Source organism: Mizuhopecten yessoensis, unplaced genomic scaffold (assembly GCF_002113885.1).
Source record: "Mizuhopecten yessoensis strain PY_sf001 unplaced genomic scaffold, ASM211388v2 scaffold8365, whole genome shotgun sequence".
NCBI classification, from domain to species: Eukaryota; Metazoa; Mollusca; class Bivalvia; order Pectinida; family Pectinidae; genus Mizuhopecten; species Mizuhopecten yessoensis.
The window spans coordinates 165,426-184,238 of record NW_018407511.1 but is presented as its reverse complement, the minus strand read 5'-3'; the positions used below and the strand labels follow the sequence as shown (position 1 = coordinate 184,238).

General features: G+C 34.4%; 1 protein-coding gene across 1 annotated transcript; it reads right to left on the bottom strand.

Moving 5' to 3' along the window:
• Positions 1-13,158: 13,158 nt before the first annotated feature.
• On the bottom strand, positions 13,159-18,812 carry LOC110455724 (NADP-dependent oxidoreductase domain-containing protein 1-like). The gene is made up of 5 exons (XM_021506042.1): positions 18,594-18,812; positions 15,750-15,946; positions 15,015-15,356; positions 13,940-14,126; positions 13,159-13,456 (listed from the first exon to the last, which is right to left on the bottom strand). Exons 1-5 carry the CDS (start codon positions 18,794-18,796, stop codon positions 13,288-13,290), a joined length of 1,098 nt encoding a protein of 365 aa, XP_021361717.1. The 5' UTR covers positions 18,797-18,812; the 3' UTR covers positions 13,159-13,287.
• Position 18,813: the final 1 nt, after the last annotated feature.

Here is an 18,813-nt window from a genome sequence, read left to right as displayed (position 1 = left end):
AATCGTTTGCCCGAATATTACATTGTGTCTGTCAGTTTAGTACCAAAGACAGAAAACTCGGACTTTTTTGGGGTTATAATATCATGTGGGATAAAACTTATCTTCATAAACATACGTCCGTTAAGTCAGGTTTCACTGTATTGCTGAACAAAACAAATAGGTTGGATGCGGTAATGAGTCGGTAAAGACAGGGTCTGTAAAGTTATTTACGTATCTGAATGATATATACACACATATGTATATTATACAGATATAAATTTGTGTGATATACCTGTGCATTTTTAGAGACAGTTAATAAATTTACTCATTAGGAGTTTAGAACTTAACTAGAAATGTAGGAATTATATATCAAACCTATTGGAATTTTCGGTGTCTTATTTTTGTGCTTTATGTCCTATATACAGCTATGGCTATTTAAAGACGAGCCATGTTTTGGTGGTGGAGGAACACCGGAGTACCCGAAAAACCCGCAGACTGGTGGTAAGATCAATGGTCAGATCAATGTATTTGTAAAAGAATTACACATATTTCTTTGAATAAAATAGATTTAACCAATGAATTGATAAATACATAGGTTTAACGGATAAAAGATTGTTAAACAAAAATGAATGAATGAACAACGAACGGACGAATGAATTATGAATGAATGAATAAAATTATGAATGAATGAATAAATTAATGAATGAATGAATAAATTAATGAATGAATGAATAAATTAATGAATGAATGAATAAATTAATGAATGAATGAATAAACGAACAAACGAATGAATGAATGAAATGAATATCACAAGTATGTTGGAATTTGGTGGAATCTTGAAACTCCCGTGTTACCCTTTCATTAAATTTCATCTTTGGAATTTTGGAACATGCTATAAATATGTATAGTATATGGTGTTTGATGAAGATTGTTCAGCTATTGCATGATTTGAATGTTTGTATCTGATCAGGGTAATGTCAATACGACAGGCCGAATTAGGCAGTAAATCCAGCAGTTACTACTGCTGTGTATATATTTGAATTTGACGAGGAGGGAGTAGTTAATTCGTGCATTAATTGGACAAGCAAATTTATCCTCAAATATGGCAATATTTGATAAAGCATGAATACTTTTGTATGTTCAACCACTGTATGTACACATCATATACACACATCATGTATATAGTTCTATTCAACAAAGCCCCGATCAAGAATAAACATATCATTAAACACATCCTACATGATCAAATTGCTAATTTGAACTAGCATTAAGCTTTATCATTCAATAGTACTAGATATTGACCTTTATTGGCTGAAAATACATCTCAATCTGTTTTGAATTAAGTATTTATTCATTTATACGATATTTATTGTGCACTGTATGAGATAATAAATATACAATATAGATACATAAGATACACTGTATGATTATTTACAATAAATATTACGTACACTCTGTATAATTATATACTAACAAATATTACCATACACTGTGTATGATCATATTATTTTTTATCATACACTATGTAAAGTTATGTACAATAAATATAATTTAAACTGGGTATGACTATGTACAAAATATATGACATACAATGTACTGACTTTCTGAATAAAACATATTATGTACATGTATCATATTTTACACTGCATTTCCCCAACTCTCTTCTAACTTCCCCTGTAATTTATCCCTATTCACGTCACTATCCCTAAGCTACAGTTGTCAATGTTCGATGAAAGGTAACAGATGTATATAAGTGTATTACCACTTGTTTCTGTCTCCAATTCATTTATATTCAATCATGTTTGTATAATGTATTACATATGTTTTGTGAATAAAACAAAGTTTAAAAAACCCCATGGTGTGTACGAAAAGAAATATAGTATAATATACACTGTGTATTCTTATATATAGTAAATATGATATACACTGTACGATTTGATACAATTAATATAATATATACTGTGTATTTTTATATGAATAATATGTTATACACTATATATATATAAATATATATATATACAATAGATGCATTATTCACATAATATGATTGTATACAATAAATATTATATACAATGTGTATGACTATAAAAATATAGCTAAAATATAATATACACGGTGTTTGATTATATAAAATACATGTGAAAAACTGTTGCTACAATTGTGAACGATTCATTGTTTATATAATATTTTTATTACTCTTAAAATTCAAAATCATAAAGACTAAACGGCTTAGAAAAAATAAATACAAACATGAATTGTAAATCTCATCAAAACACTGATGATAAAACAAATACAACGAGGAAACGAGATACCAAACCGGCATGAAAGACCACGAAAGTGTTAAAACCATGTGTGTATTGTGACTAGTTCCGATTCTAAAGTATCCAAACGAAATACTGGAATTCAAAATATTTTGGGTAAGTTCAAAACCCTAGACAACTTTCTCGTAAAATTCCGTTATGAATAATTAGATATGTCGTTTATACATAAATAGAATTTAATCTCTAATGGATAACAATGAACTGAACTCAACTAATTTGCAAAAGTACATGGAACTCTACTTAGAGTATGAGTAGGGACGTTAAACCAGTGAGTTCAACTCCTGGAGAGAGGTAATATTTTAACCTTCCTCGAGTTCATCACGTCTCATTTTATAACCACAAAAGGCGTTCTTTGATTGCCTAAAGTCTGGAAAAATTAGTTGAGGAGTATAGTTCAAGTAATGTCAAGAAACGCAGGCAAGCAAAAACAGCAGATTAGGCCAGATATCAAGGTTCAAAACAGCTAGCAATATCAAGGTATCAATTCGAAACATTTTATTAAATTTCAAAGTGGAAAACATAGGAAAATACGTTGCAAGCATTTCTTCAAAAAAAGATCTCTGTGGACAATTTAAATTCAGACCTCAAAAAAATAAAAGAAGTTTTTTTCCCGAAAAATTACAAACCCGAAAAGACAACATCCTATCCGGATATTTAGAGAGAAGATGTAAGTCGGATTTTTTTTTCGTTATGATTAAAAGGGTTTGCTCTCCTTTTTACTAGTTCTGTATCGAAAAAAGACTTATAATTTGCGGATTATCTGGAGAATAGTGTACTGAGCTTATGGAAACATGGTCAAGACACATCAATGAGATGATTGTGTATGTTTTAGTCAAAAGACACCGGTCTTTAACTTGCGGGGACATGGTCGTGTCTATAAGTGTCAGAGGGGATTTGTAGGTTATTTTAACGATCATGTTTCGCTGTGTAAATCAGACACCTAATTCGTGTAAGTCATAAGCGATCTTCAAAGCTAAGTGTCATTGTGTTTTGAGGACTACTTTCGAGGTGTAATAGGGTAAAGTTCTGTCTCGCAATAATATTGACACGACGTAAAGAGGTCAGAAACTTATTTCTACATTATTAATGAGCCTAGATTTGGTGTAGGTTTTCATTTTACGTCACACAACACAAAGACGAGAGAGTCCTGGCATGGGTCAATACTGGACACAGTGGTCAGATGTTGACTTAAGATGGAACCTCGTCGCCAGCCAGTCTGTCACCTTCCACTGTTCAGCCGCCTGTGTCAATATGCTAATGTACGGCTTTGGCACTGTACCGGTGACCCTTGTCTTAGCGCTGGACATCAAATGTCCGGAGACAAGTACGGACATGGTTGACAGATCATATACAGCCTCCACTTATCCAATCCATACACGCTAGTTTATATCTAGGTTGATGTAAAATAATACTGAATCATAATGTTTTGTTTGTTAGTTATTGGTTCGGCTGTTGATACATACTGCTGATGTTGATGTTGATATTGACGTTGTGTTGTTGGTGGTGGTGATCGTGGTTCATCGAACAGCTTTGCTCATTTATTGCGATTTATTCATTCTCGTATATACCTTTTAAATTCAAAGAGTATTAATGACATAAAATAATATTTTGCCCATAATGTACTTCTGCACCAAGTAAATAAATGTCGATGCCGACAACAGGTTTCATAAATATATAAAAATATCGTTTCACATAATTATCTATTTCCTTCTAAATATCTTATTTATTTTGATAAAATTCTACTAAAGCATCCTTAAAAAGTAACGTCAGAGGAAAAGTTGACTGGATGATTTGGCGTTGATCAGAACCGTGTTAACACTTGTTGATAGTCTACCTTGAAATGTGGTTCACAAAAATGTAGGTCAACCTTGATTCATTACTCCGATGCCGCCACCTTTCCTAACTAAAAATAACCGACCAGATAAGTTACCTTTATATGTGCCAATTATGTTTTCAATTCGTTTTTAAAATATCTCTTATGTAAAACAGTCAATCACCATTGCATGGCGACGTTTAGAAGTATGTGTGCACTTTGAATTGACTTGTTAGATATGTGTTTTGTACCCGGAACACTGTAACACTTATTTCAGTAAACACTAAAGTAGCACACCTACTCAGCAATGTTCAAATGTCAATGCGAACCTCAAAAAAATCAACTTTGTATTCTTTAAGACGCGGAAAGATTAAAAGACTGGACCGATCGTTTACACAGAGTAGCAAGTGAGAGAAAAAATTAGTTGCATATTTAAACATTGACCTAGTGAAACACTATAATGACAGTCAATATTAAAAAAGGAGTAGTGTAAATTTAGGATACAACATTTGTCTAGGTCATGTGTACTTTTGCACATCATGTTGAACATCAAAGAAAAAAAATCCAGAGGCATCTAATTGTAACAGTTAATGTTTCCCAAAGAAACGGCACCACGTTTGTTGACGGTATTAACTCTAGTTATGAACAAAAATAGTATTTTTTAACTTGAACAATACACAGTTGTCTGTTCTTGTCCGATCCAGAATCTCCGCTCAATGGCTCAATCGATTCACTAGAATAGCGTTAATGGTGACACGTGCATTTTTAGGCGTAGAATAGCTTATGTACTTTAGTGATGACGCTTATGTGACGTCATTTATATATTTGATACGATATCACATCGTATTTTACTTTGAAGAAACTGAAACACCTTTGGAGACATTTTACTATGGTCAGACATTGACCATGATTACAGATCTATACCACTACATGATGGTTTGAGTCGATAAAACACTAGTAGAGAACGTGAGAGTATTCTCATCTGCATTCTCTTGCTTGGGGTAGAAAATAAAACCACTCCCATTGTTGATATCACTTACAGAAATTGGCGATATCAACCTTCAATTAATTCGAAATTGTTATTTCATTAAACAGCATTTAATATATAAACGTCGCACTGTTGGTTAGACCCTACACAGGGAGCGTGTAGTTAGTGATGGTAAAGAGAATCAAATTAAACGGAAACCTGCTTTGCTATAGAATGATGTGATCTCTTGGAAAGAGGCGTTTTTTCACGGTTACATTTTTCTTCCCATGACCTTCGAATTTGGCAATCATCCTTCAATGACGATTGTGTAGGTTTGACTGAATTATATTACAGTTACATTGCCTGTGTTTATATTACAGTTACATTGCCTGTGTTTATATTACAGTTACATTGCCTGTGTTTATATTACTGTTACATTGCCTGTGTTTATATTACAGTTACATTGCCTGTGACAAAATCAAAATGTTAATTGTTATACAGTTAAAACGTTATTCTGCTTTTAGTCTCCATAATTCTTCCATTTGATGGACAAAATCCGATTTTTTAAGAGGAATATAAATTGTTCTATTGTTAAATTGTTATAGATCCTTCTATAATAATAAAACAATGATTGCTGACATGTCATGGTGACACATAAAAGTTAAAACTTACTATGAACTATCATTTTTAATTGCATTTAAGCTATTGTGAAGTTAATACTTATCTTAAGGTAAAACACAGACATCCACTTTTAACTGATAACGATGTGCAATGATAATTTAAGACAAGTTAGAAATAGAATTATTTTATTGAACATAGAGTATTATAACTTATATCGAATTTTATCTCATTTGGTTTATTGTGAAGTATGATTGTCTTATCTATGGAATGTTGATGTATGATGTACATAATGTAACGATTTATTCTGATAGTGTCTCATAAGCAGAGTTCGACTGGGCGTCACATTTTAACGTACTCTAACGTTTTAAATGTTATTATCTGAACTGTAATATGTTATTCTGTAAAAGATGCGTGATACTAAAATAAATTTTGATTGATTGATTGATTGATATTTTTAATTTCTCTTTGTGAGACTGCTCACTAGTATTTTAGTATGATGGGTCTCCTTACCCTTCGACCCTGAACAGGCGACATTTGCCGTATTAAACAGCGCGATAACTTTAGGATTTGAGCGGGTTTTTATTATCATAATTACATTTCTAACATCCCATCAACACAACCAATGCCATTGAGGCCAATACAACTTTTTAAAGGACATAACATCAAACAAAGTTATTATTACAAACGGAGAAGAAAAAGAAAAAACATCAATGTGAAAAGTAAAGCTAGCTATGGTTAGTATATATTTTGAACAGATCAGCAGTTGTTGGTACTTTAGATTTGTAGAAATATATCCTATTTTGACAAGAAACTAAGAATTCATAAAATTATTATGAAAAAAATGCTGATGTTGGCTGAACGTCATTGTAATCAATTGTTTTACTGTAAATGGTTCGTGACATGCTATGCACTGAGGCTGGTCCTCGCGCTTCAATAAATAATACTGGATAAGGTTTATAGGCGTTGGTACAGTACAGTTGATTTTGTTTTACAGTTGACTGCATTTCCTAGACCGAAATAGACATTTTCTTACAATTAAAATCATCTCATGACAGTAACAAATGGCTTGCCTAGACAATAGTAAAACATTGGATAAGGCGCGTAAATGCATATATGACTTCTCTCGGCTATGGTAGGATACTTATAGGACGCATGACCATTATTAAAAATTTGGGTTTTAATAAAACTTTGTTAGAATATGTTGGAAGATCAGCGTTTTATTGCACCAGTAGTTAATTTGTCTAGACCATCAGGGAAAAAACTTTCCACGAGATGTATTCTGACAAAGCTACCATGATGTTCGTATGTTTATTTTCTCTTCCACAAGACCATGGTCAAGTCGTGGTCGCTTGAATAGAGACGCTTTATTGCATTTGCCTTCTCCGGCCTATGGTCAGTCAGCTCCTTCGATCAGACCCGTTCGATCTCTAATATTGTCGTTCGATTTACACATTCTCATTCAACAACTGTATGAAGTGTTATTCAAAAGCATTCAAACAAACATTAAGTGTAGAATTAAAGGTTGGAAAGGCATTATGCAATTGTAGATTGGGTCAATATTGACTGTGCGGCTTAACGTGTAGTTTTTAATGAACCTCGCTCTTGTGGTGAGAGAAACTGACCGGCGAACCATATAGGGCTACATACGACATCTCTGGGGGTCGCGCATAATATTTGTTCATTACCTAGCAACATCACGGACAGGACGGGAACGGTATTCTTCCTTTTTATATGCGGTTTATTTACAGTAAGTGTTCAGACGTCAAAATGAAAAATAGGAGTGCTTTTGCTTTAGCAAGGGGGTGAAAATTGGGACAGTTTTTAAAGTAGACAATACCTTGGGAAAATTCACAGCGGAAATCGTTACCGTCGTGAATTTTGAATTGCAATGAAAATAAACTTTTTTTTCTGGAATAAATATTCGCTAGTTAGTTAAACACACGCATTACCTTAAAGGCACTCACCCAACAGTCATGCTGACATTTGTGTTTATGTTTTAATAATGCACATTATTAAACTACAAACGTATGAATAAACAAATCACATATACAAATAAAATATAAAAAAGGAAAGGCAGTAAAGTATACGTGTTACATGTAATTCGCTGCCAGCTTCAGTTAGTCAACCTTATATAGGTCAAACATCAAGATTTTACTATCACCATCTATTCTTTAGAATTTCGACATTATGTAATTCGGCAATTTATCGATGCAAATATTTGTCACCCCGAAAGTTTCTTTTTCAATTTTCATTTATTCTACATTTAAAAAAATAAAATATGAAAGGCAGTGATCGAATTTTTATATTTATTTTAATTGTGAAATTATTGTTATAAGTAATTGATTTCAACAATAAATATCGTTCGAAAGTACCCCCGACCTAACAGCTTAGATAACAGCTTTGGTCACAATTAAGTTCCTTTTTTGTTTCGCCATTTTGTTTTTAATTCAAAATTTAATTTTATAGAAATTTTATATATAAAGTGGTCATTTTTTTATAAAAAAAACCCAGTTGGAATCAATTGCTTATACATAATTAATTTTTCAATAATAAATATCTTTTAACTAATAATTTATTCAAAACACATTAGCTGAATCCATCAAATTGATTTTGTTTTAGAGAAATCACACTGTGTAGCAGTGAGCGTATTGTAGGGTTCACGTTCCAGACTTACGGTTGACCACCATAACAGAAATTCGAAAGATTTTGCCAATGTAGAAAACTAGACAAAGTCAGAATAATCAAAAGAAAACAGTGTAGATTTTTTTTCTGTTTGAATCATTGCAACTGTCTTTCGGGTTGTCGTTTCTGGACAGACTCGTCAAACGTACCGGTGAAGAGCTGTTCCTGACCTCATCAATCGGCGGCTTCACTTTTGGTACCCTGAATTCAACAGCCTTCAACCCCAGGGAAGCGTCAATGTTTATGTCTATCAAGTCGGTCAGAACATCCAGACAGTCTACCGTTTTGGTGTTTACATCCAGTAAACACAATTGTGAGTTGGATGCTTTTGGATTCCCTTAAGTAAGCTTGTTTCACCGGTGGAGTTAGTCAAAGCTCTTTCGCAGTATACAACGCGAACTTGATGCCAGCCCAGATCTAGCAGCATTTCCATGAGTTACCTTCCCAAGGTCATGTACAAAAGACGGTAGATGCAGAAATTTTTATTAACCGTCCGTGCAGAGGTATGGCAACACAAAAACTGGCAATTGACCAAAGAAAGTCTTCGGCTCGGCAAAATATCAAAACATCACCGGGAGACAAGAAACCCGTATCTCCTTCTTACCAACGGAGATAACGAATTTGTCATCCTAAAGATCTATTTTATTTTATTTTCGATGTGATTTATACCAATTGATAAGGATACATTTTCCAATTTTTCGAACAACAAAATTCTAGCTTATCATGCTTCTCTTATAACAATCTTTCCGAATACCAATTAATGATAAGGATATGTACCTGCCTCGTTTGTATTTGATTCCGAAACTTCAACCGATTCCTTATAACCAACGTTTTATCGCTTGCTCAACCGAGCCATTGTCAAACAAATGTTTTGAACAACCTTAAGCATTCTCTCCTCAGAAACGTTTCTTCTATCAGATCTTTTGGGTTTTCCACTCTTTGCCATACCCCAATACAAAACTGACAGAACGCCCTCGCTTATTATGAGAACATTATTTTCAAAGAAGGGTAACGGCGATTAATATACATGATTATAAAAGACACCGTGTCCCTCTTTTGGCAGACTTGTTTAAATATGAGGCTGAATTTATTAAAAACCTCTTATCAGGACTGATAACAAAATCCTTGCCAAGTCCTTCAATTTTACTGTCTGATATATCGACAATATTGTGTATGTAAACTAAAGAAATTACTGACCACATCAATCGTTTATACCCCCTGAACTTGAAATAAAGGACGCTAAAAAGTCATATGCATCAGCCGGACAGACCAACATGGGCTGCTTTACCCCTAACTGTACCGTAACCGGGGCAATTCCAGTTTTACCATCATGAACTTTCCCTTTTTTCAAAGTAATTACCCCTTTTCCCCATGCTACAGTATTTACATGTCGAATTCGATCTCTATGAGAAATGTCTTATTTCCTTGTGTAACATGTTGGTCGAAGTTTCATTGATTGTGCTCATAATTGTGCATTTTTGCTTCGTTTCGACTACCTCGGTTTCCGTTTTGAGACGAGGAAGCAGACGATTCCCCTTCCGGAACACCTGATGAAGCTCTCTTCGAATTTGATTTAAAGTACTCGTTGTAATGCAATGTGTAGTTAAGTTGTAGTCATTTAAGATACTAGACGCTTTTACTAGATTATACTTACTTGTTTATCTTTTCCACATGACTTTGCTGTGTGGAATGATACCAGTACATAATTGTACTATGTGCTCTGTCCACCAGCATCATTTTAATTGCCATTTGTTGTAAAATCTAGTTTTTGTACAACAATTATCAAAAAAATAATAATGACGTGCACATATCAATATTCATGTACATAATAATATACATGTTTTATCATTACTTCAATTCAATATGACGTGTGTAAACTGTTTATAACTGTGAGGACAGGGCGCTCATAGGCTTTGCCTGTTGCCCAATTCCTTTGTATCTAAGATCCGAACAATAAATATTCTGAGATGTAGTTGTAATACAAGACACCGCCGTTAGTCTTTTGGCTTGAGGAATAAAACACAGTTATGTAGGCCTAACGGCTACAGGTAAATGGCTATGCCAGTGTGCCCAATGCCTGTTATACTTGTATATGATGTGATGTTTGTTATGCTTGCACGTAATACTAATGCTCAGGAAATAGAGATACAATACCAATGCATATTTCCCTGTCTACGTTTTCGATGGTCATGTCATCTAATCAAACTTTTGAAAAAGAAGTGTTTGTAATGCATGCATGACATAACCCCACCTCCAGTAGCCCATTGTCTGAACAAAAGGTGTGCACCTGTTGAAGGCAGGTTCCAACCAAACATGTAACATAGTCTAGATGTTCGTATGACATTGTTTAAAAGTTGTCCAAAATGTACATCAGGAGAGAAAAATAAAAAGTCAAACACAAAAAAAAATCTAGTGCAAACCAGAGACGTATACGTCTTTGTGCAAACCTAGGTACACAGGGATCTAAAGATGACCGCAACACTGGTGGAAGGGAAGTAACTCCCCCAGAATTTCTTTTATGGCTTAAAACTATTTTCTAGAAATATCTGACAAGGACAAAACACTGTATACACTTTTCAATGCATGAATGTATAATTAGTTTTATCCCTTATTTAATTCCTAAAACAGTTTAAAATATTTACATATCTATCATGTTTTTTTCTGACAGGATTCTGCATGGTATTCAAATAGACTTTAAAAATTAATTAAAAAAAAAAAGGGAAAAAAAACGATGGTGTGATTAATAAATATTTATTCCAATAGGACACCAACGACTAGTCCGTGGAAACACCACCCTGCCTCGATCACTACAATCGAGCGGATAAGCTTTCATTCGTTGGAAAATCAGCCAAAGATTATTGAGTTACATACATGTGTAGCTATCAAAATTATCAAAGCACAAAAAACAAAATGCAAGTTTTGATTGGTGCTTTTTTTCTTCTTCATAAAATCGTATACTTACCCCATGTATTTGCGTCTTTTCAACATTTATTCAGTACAGTTTTAAATATTTTGCCAAGCACATTCATTGCTACAAAGAAATTATATAAAAATATCTCACTACATTTCACCTGGCAAGAAAAACAAATCTTCTAGGTGTCTGCCATGTTGCTTTAATTAAAATGTAAGCAACAGCCTTTATTTTTTTAAAGTCTCCGCTAGGAGTCGAACGCATGACCTCCTGGTTTGCTAGTCTAGCGCTCTACCGAATGAGCTAAAGAGAAAGTCTCCCTAGCCGAGTTGGTAGGAAGCGGCTAGTATTTTGCCAGGATGACATTTTAGGGGTTTAGATTGACTTTCGGTGAAAATGCCACCCCAATCATGCTTATATAAACGACCAAACCTATCTTTCTTGCATCAAAAACTACATTTCTAGTTGTTATACGAAAAAAATGCTTAGTACCGTTGGAAAGATGGATAAATCACAGAGCCACTTGTATGTTCATGAGGTTGACGTCAGCCTCGTGCCAAAATATGTTGTGTTAGTTGGCTGTGAATACCTTAATTTAGGTCCAAATATATATAGCTGTAACAAGGTCTCATGTCCATGTGTTAGAATGCACCTATTATGGAGGCATGAGAAACTGATGTAGTAGAGACGATCCTTCCCTAGTATATTCTGAAATATTTTAAGAGTAAAAAACTGTAATTGATTCATAGCAAATACATTGACAACTTATTGTGCTCTGTTAATCTTTGTGAAATTGTCCCAACAATTTTGTATTGGTTCAAGGGAAGTAAGTCCTATACAAAACTGTTGAAAAAGTAGTTATCAGTAATTTGAAAATAAATAAATAAGAATAACCCAACCTTTTCATCACTTGGTATCTTTATTAAACCTGCCCTTTCTGTTATCTTTGGGTCACGTGAAGTGCGATTACCCTGAGGAACTTTATTACAATGTATCCAGTGTTTATGTGGCCATTACAGTGAAGTTATGAGTAGAAATACTAAATAAACTTTATTTAGCGGTTGTTTCTTTAAGTTTTCATAATCTGTATTTAAAATTAAAATCTGTTTGGAGTGTCGATTGTTTGTACAGATAAAATACTTTCATTGATTCATTCAAAAGAATGGTTATATGATAAAAAAGCACAATATTCAGTAAAACTTCATTACTTTTTAGCTATATCTTTGATGAGAGAAGACTTATCTCAAAAAGCAAATCAAGTTTTTAAAAGGATTAGACTTACTCCAGAAGCACAAAAGTTTGTAATGAATATAGATTTAACATTAGAAATTACATAATTTTGAAATGAGAGTACTTCTCACATCATTAGCACCTAAAGTTTATAATGAGAGTAGACTTATCTCAGAAAGGAAAAAAGTTTGAAATGAGAATGTCATGTGAAAGGACAATTCAGAGAAGTGATAAATGTTTCAAAATAGAGTAGATTTACATCATCCTGGATACTCCGGGGGTTACCCTCACTTACGCTCTCTGCATCCTTGGCCGAGTAACAGTAAAAATTGACAGTCTGTGTGTGTCGCTCCTCTGTAATCGCCAAAGGACCAGTCTCGTGATTAGTCAGTTTTTTTTTTTACTCAAGACCAATCAATTAACTATAATTTGTGTGTCTTCAATTTTGCTATTACATATTCCAGGGGTGCAGAGAGCATAAGTGAGCGTAACCCCTGGAGACTCGAGGATGGACTTGCATCAGAATCAATCAAGTTTCAGTCAGGATAAAATGTCTGAAGCATCTTAAGCTTGTTACTAAGGTAGACTATACTTATACTTTTTTAATTAGATGTGACTCAACTTTGAAAAAATTACAAAAGTTTGAATTGAAAAATAACAATTTAATCACATTAATGTAGATATTTTTTTTTACAACATAGCACATTTAGGTATCACAGGTATTGATGCTGCAATGTCTCAGTCTGAATATTTTCAGCTTGTATCACATATTTCCATTCAACATTTCGTAAGCTTTTTGTTGCACATAATTATCAAAAAGTCCAAGATATTTTTTCAAAAATGCTGCCCTGAGTGGTTGACATGTCGAGATTCTTTTGAGCACAGATGTCGTTACCTCTGTCAGCTGGGTTAGCTGGAACCTCGGAAACATTCTGTAAAAACATAACACAGCATGTTACATGGCTGAAACACCAACAATAGACTGACATAGCAATAAGGGGATATCAAATGTCCTTTACACTAACTAATTGTAATAATTTGGGAAGGTTAATAAATTCAACATTCATGAAAGTTCATGATTTTCAAATTCATGAATGCCTATTAACTGTTATTATTTCATAACTTTAAGAATTTGTGTTGAATTTTCGAATACATACCAGTATTCATAAAATTCAACTCATGAACAGTTTTCAAGACTTCAACCATTTATTGATCAGTCTTCTTGAGATTTAGTGATAACAAGAGTTGTTTCAGGGCAGACAATGGAAGAACTAAAGACCATGGACAAAGGGCAATTTAAACAACCAACATTTGATGATGTGTAAAAATGAAGGTATCTACATTCAATGGAATAAAACATAAAAAATCTTTTATGGTTCAGGGAGTAATATATTCCTTATTTTCTCACTCCATACCCTGTTTGGTCACGCGAGTTCCTGATGAAGTCCTCCTCACGTAGATGGTCCTCTGGCGTGTCCTCAAACATGACGATGTGGAGGATACTGAGGGCATCCTCCTTATTTACACGGAGAGTGGTTGCCATGTTGATGAACGCAAAAATCATTATCTCAGCCAGTTTCTCCTGAGTCATCACAAAGCATTCTGAAACAGACAGCAAAATCATATTTGCTGAAATAAGTTCCTCTCCCCCTATAGGTGCCCCTCCCCCCTTTTTTGGGGGGTGGGGTGGAGGAAACTAAAATTATAAAGACCTTTCCCCCTATAAGAATTGTATGTCTGGTGACTATAACTGAACCTCCTGTGAAGTGGATGCAATATTTGATTTCAAATTATCCAGCCCCACTTGTATGTGCATAATGTCCTTTTGTAATAATGGTTGAAGTTGCACAGCTTTTTTTTATCATAATTTACATTTTATCATCCTAATAAGAACCCCCCCATTTCAGCCATCAGCACCCTTGATGCTAATTACAGTGAATATAGTATGCCACATAAGCAATGCCACTCAATGCATATCGTTACCTTTCTAGACTAAATTAAAAGTCAGTGGGTCCCACATTAAGCACTAAATATTAAGTAAATCATAAAAAAATAAATACTTTTATACAGCTGTCATTTTGTAGAATTTTTGTTTAAGTTAGCTTAATTAAATGATCTCTGTCCCATCACACTCTGTTTTTCCCTACATACAGTGACCTCCCCTTAACCTCCTTTTGGATATAACTGTAGCACAGTTGCACCCGTACACTTTCGTTGACCAGGAAGCTCAATTGGTTAGAGCGATAGCATAACAATCTGAAGTCTAGTGTAAGAGTCCCAGTGTAGCCCCGCCAAATTTTTTTACACTCAGAACACTGCTGTTGATAACATTTTGTTTAATTTTCATAAAAATTCCGGAAAGTATGGCTATCTTTTCAGAAACTATTTATCAAAGCTATAGTTAGGCTGGTAAAAACAGTTTCCAACACTAGGTTACAGTTTTTGTACGAGGGTCCTTCAATAATGAATCAAAATTAGACTAAATCTCACCTGATTTTTTGTATCCAATGGGACACGTCTTTTCTACTATCTCTGGATCCTCAAGGGCTGAATTTACATTTATGTTACAGTTCCAACTGTTTCTCTCACTTTCCTCTGACCAGCTATACTCCGGTTTTATCACATTGCTGGTTCCCAGCAGCTGTTTCAGTCTCTTGGGTGTGTAGGTACTGACAAATGAGTACACTATGGACGCCCGCGGCAAATGATCACTAATTTCCTCAGCGACTGTCTGTACATGTGACGGGAGCACACATAAAAATATCAAGTGGGAAGTTGATGCCAACTTGATGTTGTCATGGGTGCAGTCTACTCCTTTGTTTCTTAAATATTCTGTTGAAGAAAACAAATGATAACTTTCTCAATATTTCTGTTGAATTCAAAGAGAAATTCAAATGTCAAATTTTCATTGACAAGTCTAAAAAATTAAAATATCAAAATTTCAAATTTCAATTTTTTATCATAATATTAAAGCACTTAAACTACTGAACTTATTACAACTAAATGATTCAGAGTATTTGTAATTTTCAGCAAAGATAACCAGCATCTTAATACACACATTTTTATACTGATTGAGGGTCCTGTTCATTCAAGAATTTATTTTCAGTCTTTCCTAGGTAATAAAACATTTCAGAGTATATTCTGGTATAATGTCTATTGCTGACACTTCCTTGTTTTTGAATTTTAAAAAAAATTATGAGAAGAATCAAAACGTATTTCAGGTACCTAAAGTTTCTGGTCTCCTTGTTGATATCTTTAAGTCTTTAGGGTTCATATCGCCATAAGTAAGTAGGCAGTGTGCAAGCTGACTCCCAAGGCGGCCACAGCCAATTATTCCGACCTTCAGGGGGTCACGAGGTTCACGATCCTGCAATATCTTGGCTGTTCTTTTCTGTGGACTTTTTAGCTGTTTTTTCAATTGTCTGAAACAGATATGTAATTCTAAACTATAATCATATTTTAAACTTGTATATCAGTGATAATTCTTTACGTTTTGTATTTGCTTACATGTAATATAGTTTTAAGCATGACTATTATAGGAAGTCCTGTAAAGAAAATTGAAACACTTTAAATCACATGTACTCCAAATCCCTTTAGATTACCTGGTACATTTGTATTTCTTATTAGAGTCTAGAGAGGAAAAATATCAAAGTTAAATTTGATTCAGATCTTTATTTAAAGCAAAGACAACGTTCACAAATTTCAGCAGTGGATCCAGAGGCTGGGTGTAAGGATTCCAAATCATCCATCACAGGGAAAAACATGTCTGGTTCATTTTTGTTTAATTACAAATGAAATTTATCAGAGATCCCTGGGATGATGCCTGTGTCTCCATTACCACCAAAGGAGTGCAGGCGCTGTACAGTAGTACCAAAAGGCTATAGACACGTACACTCAACAAGTGGACATACCGGATAGGCAGATAAAGTTTAATGTGTCATACTATGATCCGAGTGACAAAATAATGTTGGGACCAGATGAAAGGATCAAGGTACTTGCATCACTTGGGAAAATGAAAAAAACAACCAGCTAAGTAGGTGCTCAAGGAATTCAAGTGGACCATCTATTCTGTACACTTCAGCCAAAGAAACAGACTTTTAGGGATGCCGAGATGCAACCTAAAGCAATTGTTTTATGGACCATTGACAATTAAAGTTATTTAGGGCCAAATGCACTAGGAAACTAAAGGCTAATGCTTATATGCCTCCATTGCCAGGCCAACCTTTGGGTACTGTAATGTGGTGTGGAATACATATCAGCAATATAACACTGAAGAAGGAAGAAGTGAGATTCAGTAAAACAAATACCTGTTATATAATTATTTACAGACACCTTGAGTAATCATACTAATGACCTTGGACAGTGTTTCCAACTTTGACCAATGGTTTGGGTTGAATATCTTGAGCAGATCAGGAGAAAGAATTGACTGTCACCATGAAGTACAGAATGACAACAACAAGGTCAGTGAGCCACCTAGCCCAAGTTTCCTCTGGCCCTGACACCAGACTTTCAGGGCCAGATGAACCTAGGCTATCGATGTGCCACCAGAATACCATCAAACCTGTTCTTTGTACAACAAACAACAGAAAACAAAGACATGCCTAGTGACTTCTTCCAACTCCTTGTCCCTCCTTTAATGCCTTATAGCCATCCTGAGTACTACAGTCAGTGTTTTGGTGGAAACACCTAGCTGCCAGTCTCAGGTGCCTATCCTATTCAAGGACCTAGGTGGAAACTGTCACTATTGAGTAGACCTGTGTGTATTATCCTATTTTTTAAAAGAAAACATTTAAACATCAATAAGATACCCTTGAGAGCATTGATTATTACCCAATAGATACTGTTTTCTATCTATTTTCTGATTATATATATACCCAATATATAACCTCCAGCATGTCAGTTTTCTAGTTGTAGGTCATGCTGCTGAGAGAAACATTGATAATCCCAAACATAATTTGTTTAACAGGTAAATTATCATTTTTGTTTAGAAAAATAAATTAGACATAATCTAATTTTTTTTTTACTAATCTTAGTTTTGTTTGCTATTTCTTCTTTTGATATCCTTTTCTCCGTGTTATACTTATTTTGATGGGGGATACTGACAATGATAGTAAAACCAGAATAAATTATGTTTTTTTTCCTTCATGTTTATATTTTGGAAAGTTGTTAACCTTTTCCAATCAAATCAGTATGTGATTGTATTTTAACCATGACCCTTTCTCACATAAATCTTGTTTTTAAATGATTTGTTTAAAATATTGATGATGCTCATTTTGGTGTGTAAAATGAAAGTGAGTATTGTGCTTCATTGGGGATCAAACTTGTCACCTCATCCATCTTTCCAGTCACTAGTCCGCTGCTGTACTGATTGAGTTAAAGGGTAATTCGCTCTAGTGTAAAGCTAGATGGCAACCATAAACATAGCTATTGTACAATTAAAACCTGCTACACTAACACCCCCACCCCCTTTAAACGTCGTTTGCAATCAAACACCACATTACTCATGTTCCCTGTCACAACATGGAGGGCAACCAACGACCACTTATAACAGAATAGAGAATAGTGTGCTTCAACTAGGAATCGAACCAGCAACCCCGGCCCAGTCTGCCGCTCTAACAATTGGGCTAAAGGGAAATGCTTATCGCCGAAGCAAGAAATCTACCATTATCATATGCACAATTAAATTCTGTCACATTTGTTTCCTCCTCTAAACCCACCACCGTCACAAATGTTTTTCTGTCATGTTTTATATAATTAGAAGCGAACCACTGACCCTGTGGCGTGTGGTAATGTAATTCCTGTAGGAACTCTATCTAAATCAGAGATTTATAACGACAGAGTTCTATATCGTTATAAATCTCTTATTTAGATAGAGTTCCTACAGGAATTAGTGGTAATGATGAAGTCCACAACTGAAACAAAACCGAAGTTGTAAGCATTATTGTGAACTAGAAATGATTAAAATACCGATAATATATATATTTTGACTGCTTGAAAATGGTATAAATGCGAATATACTGTAAAATCTTTGACTCATATCACTCTCAGATTTTCTTTTCAAACAAGCACCTTGCTTCGTGTAGAACACTGGCGAAATATGTGGCTTGTGCACATGAAGACACTGTGATTGCATGTGTCCTGTTACGGAGATGGAGAAGTTGCACCTCCTCTGCAGACAGAGCACTGTCGAATTGTAACGTTTCTAAGTTGTTAGCAATATCTACAGGAGTTGTTTCGACAGAAGCCTGTTTCAGGCGCGTCATTAACTCCATTTTGTTTCTATGTAAAT